This window comes from Moschus berezovskii, chromosome 16 (assembly GCF_049115385.1).
Source record: "Moschus berezovskii isolate FMDL1 chromosome 16, NW_MosBer_1.0, whole genome shotgun sequence".
Classification (NCBI taxonomy): Eukaryota; Metazoa; Chordata; class Mammalia; order Artiodactyla; family Moschidae; genus Moschus; species Moschus berezovskii.
In genome coordinates this window covers 17,455,859-17,471,670 of record NC_142475.1, presented here as the reverse complement: position 1 = coordinate 17,471,670, position 15,812 = coordinate 17,455,859, and the positions used below count along the sequence as shown (strand labels likewise).

Here is a 15,812-nt window from a genome sequence, read left to right as displayed (position 1 = left end):
GGCAGAGGGACTTCCCTAGTGACATAACAATCAGTGCAAGCAAATGCCTAACAAGCCTGTTTGTCTGTCAACTTTCCAACTTGTATTTTCCAAATTCCAGGCTTCTATATCAACTGGAAACTCAAAATCTTTGCTTGGTTAATAGGCTTCTTAACCTCTCTCCCACCTATGGTCCACGCACAGCAGCTCCATCCTCTCGGCTGCTCATAGCAAAAACCTTCAAGTTACTGTCAGCTACTTTCATTCCCACATCCACTTTGTCAGGGAATCCTCTTAGCCTTACTGTTAAAATAAATGCCGAATCTGAGTCCATCTCAAACCTGTTACTGCTGCGGTCCTGCTCTGAGCCACCTGCTCTTGCCTGCTACTGCTTGGCCCATCTGCATTCTCTGCACGGCACTCAGAATGATCATTTTCAAATAAAACTAAAATTGTGGACTTCTTTATTCAAAACTCCTATAGCTGGAATTTCACTCAGAATGAACGCTAGAGTTCTTACGAGGGCTGAGAAAGCCCTTGGTGATTTGTCCCTCACATGTCCCCTTTCCATTCTCCTTACTACTCCGTTGACTTCATCTGGCCTGCTGATTTTGTTTGGCCAAGTTAGTGATTTATTGCTTTGTTTTTTATGTCCTTTCTCTGTCCTATTGAGAAGGCAATAAATATAACTAAGCAGGTATTATAGTTTCTCCTGGGACTAGCACCCATTGTCACTCTTGTTTGCTTAAGCACTCACACACCTGCAGGCCCTAGGAGGCAAAAATGGAGTCACAGTATTCAAGAAGGTCAAATTTGCATTTGGATAATTTTGCTTTCATCTCAGAGAATGGATTTAAGGGGAACTTCACTGGAAGCAAGGACTGAGAAACAAGTTAGGAAGTTTTCACAACAGTCCGAACGGCAGGCTATAGGACTCTGGTTGTTCCAAGACAGAAAAGATTCCAGATTCCTGAAACACTTGAAGGTAGACTTGGCAGGACCCAGTGCCTGAGTGAATGTGGTGTTTCTGGCTTTGAGTCATTTAGTGGATGAAGGTACCACTTACTGAATATGGAATTTATAGAGGAAGATGGAATTAAAAAACAAGAAATGGGAGATAATGTGAATTTCCTTTTGGACATTTTGATTTGGGCACATCCAGGGGGAGAGGTCTGGGAAGGAACTTTGAGCCTCGACATGCTAAAAACGCACATTTCCCCCTAATTATAAATACTGTTCTTGTTTGCAAATTTCACTCGTAAACACCTCTGTCATAACTTTTCCAGGCACACACACTCTGGGCAGCCTCAGTTTACTGTCCCCTTTTCATGTCTCCTCTGGTAATTGTAAAAATCTAGCTTGAGAACTGGGCTGCTATCTTAAGAACTGGGCTGCCCTAACCGATTGGAGCAAAAGCTTGGGGTAAGATCTGATTCCTAAAAGTACCAGAACATTAACTTTTTACACAGGCATTCATATAACTGTGACTGCGCTCAAGAGCTCCGTTAGTACCAAGAAAGCTCGTCTTCCTCTTTTCAGGACCGGCCCGTGTGGCCTCCACGTCCGGCAGCCGCTCGAAGCGGGTCTTGTCTTACTTGGACCGAGCGGGGAGAACCAGCCTGAGCCGCGGTCGCCAAAGTAACGAGGCCCCGGCAGGTTTGAGCTCGGAGGGCGACGCGTCTCCAGGGCCCCGGGGTGGCGGGGTCGGGGCGCGCGGCGTCCCGTAAGCCGTTGGCGGCGGCGCAGGGCCCTGGCCCGGAGGAGAACGGACCGCGGTGGCCCGCGTCCCCTCCTCAGCCCGGGGAGCACCCCCACGCTCCGAAAGGCGCGTGACGGGCCGCTGCCCGGCGCCCGCATTGTCTCAGCTCCATAGCAACTCGGGCCGCGCTAGGGCCACAGCGGCCAGGCCGCCCGGGGCCGCGCGCCGCTCCGCGTCGGCGTCCGTTCCCGGGGCCCGACGGCCCGCGCCAGTGGCGTCCTGACGGCCCGCGCGGGTGCCGGGGGCGCGGGGCGCGGGCGGCGGCATGCCCGAGAGGCGGCTCACCGTCGGTATGTGGGGCGGCCGGGGCCGGGGCCGGGGCCGGGGCGCGCGGGCGGCCCCACCGCGCACCGCCTCTGGGCTTCCTTTTGCCCCCCGGGCGACCCCTCTCCCTAACCTTGGTCGCACAGACTCCGGAGCCCTCTCACCGCACTTTGTAAGGAATTTAACCTGCCACCCCCCTTTTCCAGTGCCTCGTTGGCACCGTCTTATTTTATCTTGCTTAATTCTCCGTTTTGCAGCGGGAGTCATGGAGGCCTCCATCTATTAAGGTTGACTCTGGGGGTAGCAGTCGATTAGTGACCAAGCTGGATTCCAGAGGCCTTTTCTCCCCACTTCCACCTTGAATTCCAACTTCAAATTCAATCCATGTGCAGAGAGCGAAGAGAGGGCCAAGAGTTTTACTGAGCTTGCCCACGTATAAAGCAGGGCTGAGTACTGTCTCAAATTATTTCATTTACTTTAAAAGGAAATCAGATTTGAGTGAGATAATGTAATATTTTATTTTGTTTCAGAGCCACCAACTATTACAGAAGAAGGATTTGTAAGTAGAATTTAGAGGGCTACTTTTTTTCCCCCCTTGGCTTTTTAAAAATAGCAAATCATAGATCACTTTTTAGAAATGATGTTTCTTTTCCTTTCTTTTTGCCAAATGAGTTATAATATAATCTTTGGTTTCATAACAGTGGTGCTGGATTCAAGAACTTATTTTTTAACAGGTACATTTTAAGATGGGGCCAACTGATTTTTCATGGCAGATGCTGTTCATTGTTAAAAGTGCTTTTATATAAATGGCCTCATTCAACTTTGCTAAGTTTGTTGATGACTCCATGAGAGTAGATTCATCTCCATGGTTTTACTGTGTTGGGGCTGAGCAGTTCCTGGTTACAGTAAACCTTAGTACCTGGCATTGATTAATAGCACAAGGTCTATTTACAGTTATAATTCTTTTGAAAATGTACCAGATAGTCTCAGCTCAGACTTCTGGAGAGTTGAGCGTAATAACTACTTGGCCAAGTACATTATATCTGTTGTCATTTAGGTGAGTGCTGTATCTAGAGCAGTGTGTTCTACTGCTATTCCCTCTGTTTATTTAAGGAGCTTGTCCCAGGTAATGCATTAAGATAGGAGGCAGCAAAGCCTCATTGGTACAGAGGCTTGATTCCAAGAGTTCTAACGACTTCTCTACATTATTTGCTTATGTCCTACAGCTCTTATTTCTCTTGTTGGTCAATTATCTTACTTGCTTTTGGCTTTTTTACTCAAACTTGAGTGCCTCTATATTCAAGTGTGGTGCTAGATGCTAAGGATTAGTCTCAAAAAGTTCATAGTCTAGTAGGGGCTGAGAGTAGAGGCTCTCTGCTACCTTGTGTCTGCTAGCACTTTCCAGATCTTTGGTCCATCACTGAGGGAGACCAAAACAGAGGCACAAATAGTGTGCCAGAAACTTCTGTTGCCTTGGCATCACTCTGTGTAGTAGCAAATTTCTTTAAGCTGCTTCCTGAACTGTTCATGCAGGCAAGAGGTAAGCATTTTTCGAGATAACCTTTTCCCGTACAACTCCAGCACAAAGTCTCTCACAGGCATTACCCTTAACATTTGAATTGCCTGCTGACCTCTCCACAGCAGGCAACTTTCCCCAGCTTATTGGCAACTTAATGAGGCCATCTTGAAAATTCTGTTAGCTATTCCTCTTGATTTTTTTTTTTTTTAATTCCACTGTCTCCCAGTTCTCCCATCTCTTGTGTCCTCCCTTCCTGGCTTCTCTTTTTTTCTTACCCATCAAAGTATAGACCTTCTTCAGGATTCTATGGGCGAACGCCTCTTCTCCTATGGCTTCTACTACCCTTATTTCACAGGACTCCCAAACCTACACACCTCTAGTCTACACTCCTCTTATGATGTCAGAACTCTGTATGTACTGGGTTACTGGGTGACTTCATCATCTAGATGTCCCTACATCACTTCAGTAGTGTGAAGTGAACTAATCACCACCTATTCTGTCTTTTCCCCTCTTTTTCTTATTTCAGTTAATGGTGCCACTGGCCATTCAAACATTCAAGTCAGAACCTTTCTTCCCTTTTCTTCACCTCCCACCTGTAGTCATTTCCCAGGTTCCTTTCATAGCCAAATCTTTTTCTCCATCCTCACAGCTACTGTCTTATTCAGGTCCTCATCCCTGAGCACAGACTTTGGCAGTAGTCCTAGCTGATATCACTGCCTCCGGTGTTCCCTCTGCCACCTGCAGTTTTTCTTTGCCTAAGGCACAAGGAGCAAACTCCTGTGTGCAACCTGAATTGCTTGCTATGACTTTGCTGTACCTTTAGGATTTTTCCTTCTCCCATCTCCTCTACCTTAGCTATCAAATTGCTGTTAACTCTATAAGAAATTGCCATTGTTACTCAATTGCTCAGAGTTTTTTTTACACCTACTGTTTATTGAATGCTGACTGCATGGTGGTATTTAAACCTCAGAACAACCCTGTTGCTGCTGCTGCTAAGTTGCTTCAGTTGTGTCCGACTCTGTGTGAACCCACAGATGGAAGCCCACCAGGCTCCCCCGTCCCTGGGATTCTCCAGGCAAGAACACTGGAGTGGGTTGCCATTTCCTTCTCCAATGCATGAAAGTGAAAAGTGAAAGTGAAGTCGCTCAGTCGTGTCCGACTCTTAGCAACCCCATGGACTGCAGCCTACCAGGCTCCTCCGTCTATGGGATTTTCCAGGCAAGAATACTGGAGTGGGGTGCCATTGCCTTCTCTGGAACAACCCTGTTAGGTAGTGACTAACACTCACCTCTCACAGATGAGGATGTCGGTGTTCACAGCGGCTCACTGACTTGGCTTGGGGCTACACTTCTAGTAACTGGCAGAGCCAGAATGTCAGAAGCCTCCCTTTAGCATGCAGAATCTTTCCTGCAACTTTTCAACCTTCTTTAACCTTATCTCCCAATACTGTCTATGTGATGAAGACAATGTTGATACTGTCTTTGGTTTATAAAGTGCTTCTACACGTCCTCTGCTCCAGCCAAACTGCGCTGCTTGCCTCTTTGGCTTTACTGTTGAGTTTTGTCTCAGTTGCTCTCCCCCATCCATTTCACAATCTTGGACATTCTTCCAGGTTCAGCTCATCTCCATGAAACCTTGCAAGCCTAAAATCATCCAGATTGCCTCTGAGCCCTGTGCAGCTTTCAGTCATGACCAGTTTGTGACCAGATCCTCAGATTCATCAGCTTACCAAGCATTATCTAGAGATGAAAGAATCCGTATGTCTTGCACATAATATTTCTCTCTCTTTCCCCAAAGTGTAAGAGTATTTTTTCTCATTAGATTTTTAGAAAGGAATTGTGTGACTGAGATCTCTAGTTTCCCATTCCACCATTTTCCACGGTACCTACAAGACATATTACTCTCCAAAATAATTAACGTTTTCTGCCTTCCCTTGCCAGAACCAAGTTTTATAAGCAAGTTTTGATTAATGAAGTTTAAGCAGAAGCACTGTGTCCTGCTTCTGGAAAGCTGATATTTACAGAGATGGAATAACCAACCCCTGGGTCACACAGCTGGTAAAACCGGTCAGACCACAGCTAGAACCTGGGTCATTCTGACTCTGACACTCAGATAAATGTAAAGGGAGAGAACATGCCCTTTGTTATCTTTCTTGCTGGCTGGAAGGAGGGTGTGATCCTGGAGCTGAAGCAGTCATCTTGGATTATGAGGTAGAAGTGGCATCTTGAGGATGGCAGAGCCACAAGACCCAAGAGACCTGGGCTCGTGATAGGTTGGGACGCCACTGTGCCAGTTCTGCACTGCTTATATTTACACAAGAGACATAAACCTCTGTGTTATTTAAATTGTATTATTTTGGTTTGCCATTATTGGCAGCAGAGTCCTATGCTAAAATAAAGAGCATCCATATTCACAGGAACTATTCTTATTTCATTTTCTCAGTAGATGATGCTGTTAAGTATGTCTGCAAAATATTTTAACCTTTACATGAGGCCTCTGTCTTCAGTGGAGAGAATAACATTTAGAACAATTTGTTTCTTGTCAGACACATCGCTTTGAATATATTTTAACTTTGTAAATTTTGCAATTTCTTAACAAAGTTGGGAGCTCCTATTGAGCTCATATTGTGATTCAGTACACCTGCATATTCCATATAGTGAATAAAATTAAGAGACACTGTAGTTTCATGTGATATTTTTTATAGTTGTTAAAAGTAGTATTGATTTTCAGCTAATTTTTAGGCTGTTCAGATTCATTTCCTGTTATTTGTATAGAGTGAATGAATTTATTATAAACACAGAGCATTTCCCAAGCCTGAGGATATTCTCATTATTCTCATGTAATATGCAAAAAAGACACATATGCTCCAGTCCTTGTGAACAAGAGTGTCTAATTATATGAACATTAATGACCACGTGGTGTTTACGTTTTCAGATTGTGAATACAGTTGATTGCACATCAGTGGGGTTGGGGGAACTGTGAGAGCACACTTGGGTGGCACGCTGGGTGGCAGTCTGTGGAGGTGGTGGAGGACAGGAGCAGGTGGATGGAGGGTGCCAAACAAGGTACCAGAAGTGTCTCCAACAAGTCATTTGGAAACCCAGACGGTTCTGGAGGTCCTCTGGAGAGTGTTAAGCTGTTTGGAATTCTTCCATCTCTGCAGAGTCCAGTTCTCTGGTTGGAGCCAAATTCTCTAATGCTTTTTGAAACCGCAGAAACTGCTGTAGAAGTTCCATCAATACATTAGTTGACAAGTATATTGTTAAGCAACTAATTGCACTTATCATTGTATTAGGCACTACTGGGGACACACACTGTCCATCACTATTCCCCAAAATTGTATACCTTCTAGTTGAAGAGGTGACCTTTGATATGAAACAATACAAGGATAAACAGTTTATGTTTGTGTGCATTTTGAACAAAAAGTGCATTAAGAGAAACTTTTAATCATAGGTAAGGTGTATACTGTACTTAGCCACTCAGTCGTAAGGTGTAGCTTGGGAGGAAAGATGATAAAGAGTGTAAGATACACTTTTTTATATTAGGATATCGTGTTGTATCCAGGACTTAGTACAGGAGGAAAGCCATAGGGTGTTTGGCCAAATGAATCGACTGAACCCAAGGCAATGGATTGACTGAAAAAGTCCTACTTGCCTTTGTAGACAGTTCAGTTCAGTCACTCAGTCGTTTCGGACTCTTTGCAACCCCATGGACTGCAGCACCCCAGGCTTCCCTGTCCATCACCAACTTTTGGAGCTTGCTCAAACTCATGTCCATCAAGTGGGTGATGCCATCTAACCATCTCATCCTCTGTCGTCCCCTTCTCCTCCCGCCTGCAATCTTTCCCAGCATCAGGGTCTTTTCCAGTGAGTTGCCTCTTTGCATCAGGTGGCCAAAGTATTTTAGTTTCAGCTTCAGCATCAGTCTTTCCAATGAATATTCAGGACTGATTTACTTTAGGATAGACTGGTTTCATCTCATTGCTGTCCAAGGGACTCTCAAGAGACTTCTCCAACACCACAGTTCAAAAGCATCAATTCTTTGGCACTCAGCTTTCTTTATAGTCCAACACTCACATTTGTACATGACTACTGGAAAAACCATAGCTTTGACTAGATGGACGTTTTTTGGCAAAGTAATGCCTCTGCTTTTCAATATGCTATCTAGGTTGGTCATAGCTTTTCTTCCAAGGAGCAAGCATCTTTTAATTTCATGGCTACAGTCACCATCTGCAGTGATTTTGGAGCCCCCCAAAAATAAAGTCTATCACTGTTTCCCTTGTTTCCCCATCTATTTGCCATGAAGCGATGGGACCGAATGCCATGATCTTAGTTTTCTGAATGTTGAGTTTTAAGCCAACTTTTTCATCAAGAGCCTCTTTAGTTCCTCTTTACTTTCTGCCATAAGCATGGGGTCATCTGCGTATCTGAGGTTATTGATTTTTCTCCCACTAATCTTGATTCCAGCTTGTGCTTTGTCCAGCCCAGCATGAAGCACAGTGTGATTGAATAAAAAGGGAATTGACGGCTTCCTGTATCTTTCCCAGGCCTTTCAGAGTTTCCTCCAAGAAAGAGAGTGAGAATAGAAACCAAAAGGAAAAGTACTGCTCAGTAGATGCTGATTGTAATATGTGATGATAACGCTTCATAATAAAAGGAGACTCATACTTTTGCTGTTCATTGCATGAGCCATTCTTTCCTGCTTCATATACTGTATTAATAATACCATATGCAATTTTGCAGTCCAGTGAGGATCTGATAAACGGACTTTCAGCTCTTAAGCTCCTGAAATGCCTTTGATCTGCGTAGTATATGCTTTCAACGAGTCACTTTGTGGCGTTTGTTTCCCCCTGTGTTCTTTTTTCTGTTTTCCTTTTTTGGCAGCATCTCTCCTTTTTATTTTATTGGAGGTGGTGGTTTAGTCACTAAGTCATGTCTGACTCTTGCGATCCCATGGAGTGTAGCCCGTCAGGCTCCTCTGTCCATGGGATTTTCCAGGCAAGAATACTGAAGTGGGTTGCTGTTTCCTTCTCCAGGGGCTCTCCCTAGTGTTGTTTTATTAGAGTCTTAGGTTCTTAGTCTTTTCTCTTTAGGTTTCATTCAACATTTATTTCAATAATGTAAGTATCTATTTTATAAAGCACTGGGAAGTTTTTTAATTGAAGTATAGTTGATTCAAAATATATCAGTTTTAGGAGTAGAGCAGAATGGTTCAGATTATACATAATCTGAATTTTTTAAATGAATAAGAAGCAGTCTTTTTCTTCCAGAAGTTTATAGCCCAGAGTGTGAGACTAAACAGAAAATTAGAGTCTGAAGTATTAAAAGTTATGATAGGGGAAACAAAGATGTAACATTTGGAGAAGAAAAGGGATTGGTAGATAGATAAGAAGAGAGAAGATTTTCACAGTCGAATAATCAGCATGCACGAAGGTGCTGCTGCTGCTAAGTCGTTTCAGTCATATCCAACTCTGTGTGACCCCATAGACGGCAGCCCACCAGGTTCCCCCGTCCCTGGAATTCTCCAGGCAAGAAAACTAGAGTAGGTTGCCATTTCCTTCTCCAATGCATGAAAGTTAAAAGTGAAAGTGAAGTCGCTCAGTCGTATCCGACTCTTCACAACCCCATGGACTGCAGCCCACCAGGCTCTTCCGCCCATGGGATTTTCTGGCGAGAGTACTGGAGTGGGGTGCCATTGCCTTCTCTGATGCACAAAGGTGCAGAACTATAAAAAAAAAATTTCAATGGCTAGAGCGTGGTAATATGAGATGAAGCTAGTCAGCTGGGCAGGAGCCAAATTGCATTCATCCTAACCCCTTTTTTGTGTTAGAAAAAGATGGGAGATTGGGAGACAAGTGGAACTCTTGTACTGATTGTGGTGTTGCTAAGGAAACTGATCCATACAGTAATGGGGTAAGGAGAGGCAGGAAGATGAGGTTTGGCATATTATGGACAGGAGGGTGAAGCAGAGGTCCCAGAGGGGTCTGACTGGTAGTGCGTGGGATCTCAGGATAGTGGTCAAAATATCATCAGGTGACTAGGGATTTATTCTAGATGTGATGATAGTGATTTGGGATCTGTCCTTTAGTATGCAGGAGGCTAGGAAAGCTCCACAGATGCAGAGAAACATGATATCATTTCCTTATACAAAAGTCACCTCATCGAAACATTTTTTAATGCATACATTTAAACCCATAGGAAAGTTAAAAGAACTGTGTGGTGGGACTTCCCTGGAAGTCCAGTGGTTAAGACTTCATGCTTCTGATGGCAGGGTATGTGAGTTCGATCCCTGGTCAGGGAGCTGAGATTCCATATTCTGTGTAGCCAAGAGGGGAAAAAAAAACTGTGGTAAGCACTTATATACCCTTCACCAAGATTTCACAGCCATTAGTATTTTGCTATATTTGCTTTTTCATGTTTCTTGTTCTTCTGTCCATCTCACCATTCATCTATCCATCCGTTTTATTTTATGCATTTCAGAGTATAAGCTGTAGACACTGATGAGATACATATCACCCCTAAAATTAGTATTCAGTATTAATTTATGGTTCTTTTGTGTGTAAAATTTATCCACAGTGAAATGTAAAATTTGAGTCCCATTTGAAAAATTTTAATAAGTGTATACACTTGTGTACTCTAAACCTCAGTCAAATATAGAACATTTCCATAATCTTAAAAAACGCTTTCACATCTCTTTCCAGTTGATTCTGCCTACATTCCCCAAAGACTACTGTCCTGATTTTCACCATGGATTAGTAACATAGATTATAGATTTAAATTCATGTAAATGGAATCATACAGTTGGTTTTCTCTTGTGTAAAACTGCGTTTGCTCAGCATGATGACTTTGAGATTCTCCATGTTGTTGCATGATTCTGGAATATATTTAACTTTGGCTTCCCTGGTGGCTCAGATAGTAATGAATCTGCTGCCGATGCAGGAGATCCGGGTTCAATCCTTGGATTGGGAAGATCCCCTGGAGAAAGGAGTGGCTACCCACTCTGGTATTATTGCTTAGAAAAGTCCATGGATAGAGGAGCCTGGCGGGCTACAGTCCATGGGGTCACAAAGAGTTGGAAACAACTGAACGACTAACACTTTAACTTTCTAACTTTTTTATTGTGGAAAATGCACATAAACTTACCATTTTAACCATTTTTAAGTGTATGATTTCAATGGCATTAAGCACATTCACCTTCTGCATCTGTCACCACTATTCATCTCCAGAACTTTTTCATCTTCTCAAATTGAAAAGGCAGAGGAACCGGAGATCAAATTGCCAATATCTACTGGATCATTGAAAAAGGAAGAGAGTTCCAGAAAAACATCTACTTCTGCTTTATTGACTATGCCAAAGCCTTTGACTGTGTGGATCACAACAAACTGTGGAAAATTCTTAAAGAGATGGGAATACCAGACTACTTGGCCTGCCTCCTGAGAAATCTGTATGCAGGTCAAGAAGCAACAATTAGGACTGGACTTGGAACAACAGACTGGTTCCAAAGTGGGAAAGGAGTGTATCCGGCTGTATATTGTCACCCTTCTTATTTAACATATATGTAGAGTACATCATGCAAAATGCCGGCTGGATGAAGCACAAGCTGGAATCAAGATTGCTGGGAGAAAAATCAATAACATCAGATATGCAGATGACACCATCCTTATGGCAGAAGGCAAAGAGGAGCTAAAGAGCCTCTTGATGAAAGCGAAAGAGGAGAGTGAAAGAATTGGCTTAAAACTCAACATTCAGAAAACTAAGATCATGGCATCTGGTCCTATCACTTCATGGCAAATAGATGGGGAAACAATGGAAACAGTGAGAGACTTTATATTTTTGGGCTCCAAAATCACTGCAGATGGTGACTGCAGCCATGAAATAAAAAGAGGCTTGCTCCTTGGAAGAAAGCTATGACCAACCTAGACAGCGTATTAAAAAGCAGAGACATTACTTTGCCAACAAAGGTCCATCTAGTCAAAGCTTCTGATTTTTCGAGTAGTCATGTATGGATTTGAGAGTTGGACTATAAAGAAAGCTGAGCGCTGAAGAATTGATGCTTGTGAAATGTGGTGTTGGAGAAGACTCTTGGGAGTCCCTTGGACAGCGAGGAGATGAAACCAGTCCATCCTAAAGGAAATCAGTCTTGAATATTCATTGGAAAGACTGATGCTGAAGCTGACACTCCAGTACTTTGGTCACCTGATGTGAAGAAGTGACTTATTTGGAAAGACCCTGATGCTGGGAAAGACTGAAGGCAGGAGGAGAAGGGGATGACAGAGGATGAGATGGTTGGATGGCATCATCAACTCAATGAACATGTTTGAGCAAGCTCCCGGAGCTGGTGATGGACAGGGAGGCCTGGAGTGCTGCAGTCCATGGGGTCGCAGAGTTGGACACGACTCAGAGACTGAACTGAACCCACTAAATAGTGACTTCCTGTTATCCCTGTTCCAGCCTCCAGCTACCGTTGTTCTACTTTCTGTCTTTATGGATTTGACTGCTCTGTGTGTGTAGGCTAAGTTGCTTCAGTCATGTCTGACTGTGACACTATGGGCTGTAGCCCGTCAGGCTCCTCTGTCCATGGGATTCTCCAGGCTACAGTACTGGAGCGGTTGCCAGACCCACTTCTAGGGGATCTTCCCAACCCAGGGATTGAACCCACATCTCATGTCCTCCCACATTAGCAGGCAGATTCTTTACCACTAGTGCCACCTGGGAAGCCCGTGACTATTCTAGGTAACTCATATAAGTGGAATAACACAATATTTGTTCTTTTGTGTTTGGCTTATTTCATTTAGCATGACATTTTCAGGGATCGTTCATGTTGTTTCACGTATCAGAATTTCATTCCTTTTCAAGGCCATTGTATGTACATAGCGTATTTTGTTTATCCTTTCATTCATCAATAGGCATTTGAGTCGTCTCCATCTTTTGGCAGTTGTGAATAATGGTGCTATACACACAGGTGTGCAACAAATATCTGTTTGAGTCCTGCTTTCTGTTCTTTTGGGTATATACCCAGAAATGTATTGCTGGATTATACTGGTAATTATATATGTTTAACTTTTTGAGGAATGGTGGCTGTACCATTTCACATTGCTACCAGCAATGTACAAGGATTCCAATTTCTCTGCATTCTCACTGGCACTTGTTATTTTTCATTTTTTTTTAATTGTAGCCATCCTAGTAGATGTGAAGTGATATCTTGCTGCTGCTGATGTTGAGTATCATTTCATGTGCTTATTGACCATATGTATATCTTCTCTGGAGAAATGTTAAAGTTTTTTGCCTGTTTAAAAAACTTGGGGTTGTTTATATTTTTCTTTCTGAGTTTTTAGAATTCTTTATATGTATTTTGAATGTTAAACGCTTATCAGATATGTGCTTTGCAAATATTTTCTCATGTTCTGTAGGTTATCTTTCACTTTCCTAGTAGGGTCCTTTGATTCACAAGTTTTTAATTTTCATGAAAAATCATTTTTTTTTCTCTTTTTGGCTCATGCTTTAGATGTCATATTTAAGAATCCATTGCCAAATCCAAAGTCATGAAGATTTATCCTTATGTCTTCTCTAAGTATTTTATAGTTTTAGCGCTTATGTTTTAGGTCTTTGATCCATTTTGAGTTAATTTTTGTATATGTTATAAAGAGAAGGTCCAAATTCTTTTTTTTGGCATGTGGATATCCAGTTTTCCTAGCACCATTTGTTGAAAAGAATGTCCTTTCTCTGCTGAATTGTCTTGGCACCCTTGTTGAAAATTATTTGACCATTTAAGAGAGGATTTATTTCTGGACTCTCTTCCAATGGTCTGTATGTCTGTCTTTATGCCAGTACCACTTTGTTTTGATTACTGTAATTTTGTCATAAGTTTTGAAATTAGGGTATATGAATCCTTCAGTTTTTGTTCTTTTTTCAATATTATTTTGGCTATTCCAGGTCGCTTGAAATTCCTTGTGAATTTTAGGATGAGTTTTTAATTTTTGCCAAAAAAAAACAGGCATTGAGATTTTGATGGAGAATGTATTAAAATTTGTCGATTGCTTTGGGTAATATTGTCATCTTGGCAATATGGTCTTTCAATCCTTGAACATGGCATGTATTTACTTTTGTTTATATCTTCTCTAATTTCTTTCAGTAGTTTTTTAGTTCAGTGTACAAGTCTTTGCCTTCTTGATTGTCATTATTTTCTCTACTATTGTAAATGGAATTATTAATTTCCTTTTTGAATGTACATAACTTTTTAATATTAGGTCTTATGTTTGAAGTAACTATATGTAATTTCTAATCAAGACTTTTAATGTCCGATCTTTTACTATTCTTATATAGTCTCATTTGGTGAGAAACTGTATCTCCCGATAGGTATTAAAATTTTTTAGACTTTTAAAACAGCCATTCAAAACTGCAGAAGTTGAAAATGAAGCTTAAACTTAATAGTACCTCCTCTTTTCATGACAAATATAATGTTAAAAATTCTTAGGATAAACAAATTTAGAAGTCAATAAAGTGTTTTAATTATTTCAAAATAATGATGAAACTCTATTGCAGTATATGCATATATTTTTCAGGTGATTGCCTTGTATATTACTACAAGGATACATCAGTTATCAGCAGACAGAAATATCTATTGTACATGAAGGCAAAGACTTGGGGCCATTTTCCTTCCAAAGATCTCCCCTCCCTCTTTCCTCCAAGCTGTCAGCACCTTTGGCTGTGAACTGTCTTCTTGGACATCTCAAACAGAAAATCCTCCAGCAGCTTCATAGTGCAGTGGTGTGTGCTACAGCTGGCTAATAAATCCATGTCCACCAGCTTGAGAAACTCTTTGGCTATACTCAGTGTCTGGGTGTGGGACATGGCTCGTAAATCCCCATCTCCAGGGAAGCGAGTTGGATGAGGAGTCCCAAACAAGATTGCTCATAGCCAGAGATCACCATCCTGGGGGCACCAGCCATCCCTGACTGTTCCTGGTTGTCCTGTGATCTGAAGAGGTCTACTTTCACTTGACCATGAATTCCATTGTCTGCATACCATGGCATGTCATGGCCCTACTGGGTTGGAGGCTCTAGTTTAGTGATTGGCTTGTTTAGAAAGGAGGAAAGGAAAAATCTATATGTATTTTAGGAGAAGGAGCAAAATATGTCCCTCCTGATAAGTATAATTCTGGAAATATGGTTTTTGCCTATCTCCTGATGGCTGATAGCATTCCCAGTCTAAACTGTGTCAGTTTAGGATTCTGCCTTAGAAATTAGATGAATGGCTTTGGCTAGTGTGTGGATGGCTTACAGGGAAGTTGGAAACTTGGGTTATTTTTCTATTTGTGCCATTAGCTAACTGACTGCCTTTACAATGTTTTGCTTTCCACCATTTCTTACCTCCCGCATGTCTGTCTTTTCTCTGCATTATTGCCTCTCTTGTGTATCTTTCTAGATATAGACATTGTAGTTATTTGAAATATAATTCAAATGCCATTTTCCCTTCTTGAGTCTTTTCTGATTCCCCCTACCAAATAACATCTTTCCCTCCTTTTGGAGGAAACATTTTATGTAGTAATTTTCTTATGGCAGGTACTATATTCTTTTTTGGACTTTTTTTATCTGTATCTAGTTTTCCCTTCATTAGAAGATCTTCCTTGTATATTTTGCATCTTTTAGAGTTGTGAAGAAGTTGTAGTTTATGTCATTTGAGGGTCCAGCAAAATGATTTTTTAATCAATAAAAAATTTTACCTATTAGCATACACATATAAACTATTTTGTGTAACCCTCTTTCAGGAAGAAGTTTTGAGCAATTTGGACTAAAAATGGAAAAGCTGACTTCACTTTCACAGATGGCACACCTGTAATACATGAAAAAACAGGTTTCAAGGGTGCATTCAACTCTGAAAAAATGTTCGTGCCTTCCATTGCATCATTCAGCAGAGAATCTGTGTTGCAAATTTTGTAGTCAGGTTCATGGAATGATGTAATGGAGGAATTGATTGTAACTCAGTTTTCTTCTTGATTGTACTACTAACCATCGCCAGTTTATTGGTTATTTGGAAGATGTTAAACCTGGATAATGGAGACTTAGTTCGTTTTACTACAGCCAAGTGGCTGGACTGTGGACATTTGTTGAGAGTAGCTGAGTTGCTTCTCCAAATCAAGGCCTTAAAAAAATTTTTTTTGAAACTAAAGGGTTTGGAGAGTAAAGGGTTCACAGGACTTTGTTACTGATGTGACAAGATACTTGAACACACTGAACTGGAAACTGCAATAGGAAAATACATCCATTTATTGAGAGACACGCAGGTCTTGCCA

At 41.8% G+C, this 15,812-nt stretch overlaps 1 protein-coding gene across 5 annotated transcripts in view; it reads left to right on the top strand.

Annotated features, from left to right (window-relative positions):
- The first annotated feature begins 1,873 nt into the window (after window positions 1-1,873).
- The window catches only part of RGS22 (regulator of G protein signaling 22), a 146,009-nt gene continuing 132,070 nt past the window's right edge, over window positions 1,874-15,812 (top strand). For all 5 annotated transcript variants that reach the window (XM_088844689.1, XM_055432559.2, XM_055432558.2 and 2 more), the window contains exons 1-2: window positions 1,874-2,028; window positions 2,533-2,561. In XM_088844689.1, coding sequence (XP_088700815.1) covers window positions 2,004-2,028; window positions 2,533-2,561 — 54 coding nt within the window. In that variant the 5' untranslated portion in view covers window positions 1,874-2,003. The remainder of the gene's footprint in view (window positions 2,029-2,532; window positions 2,562-15,812) is intronic.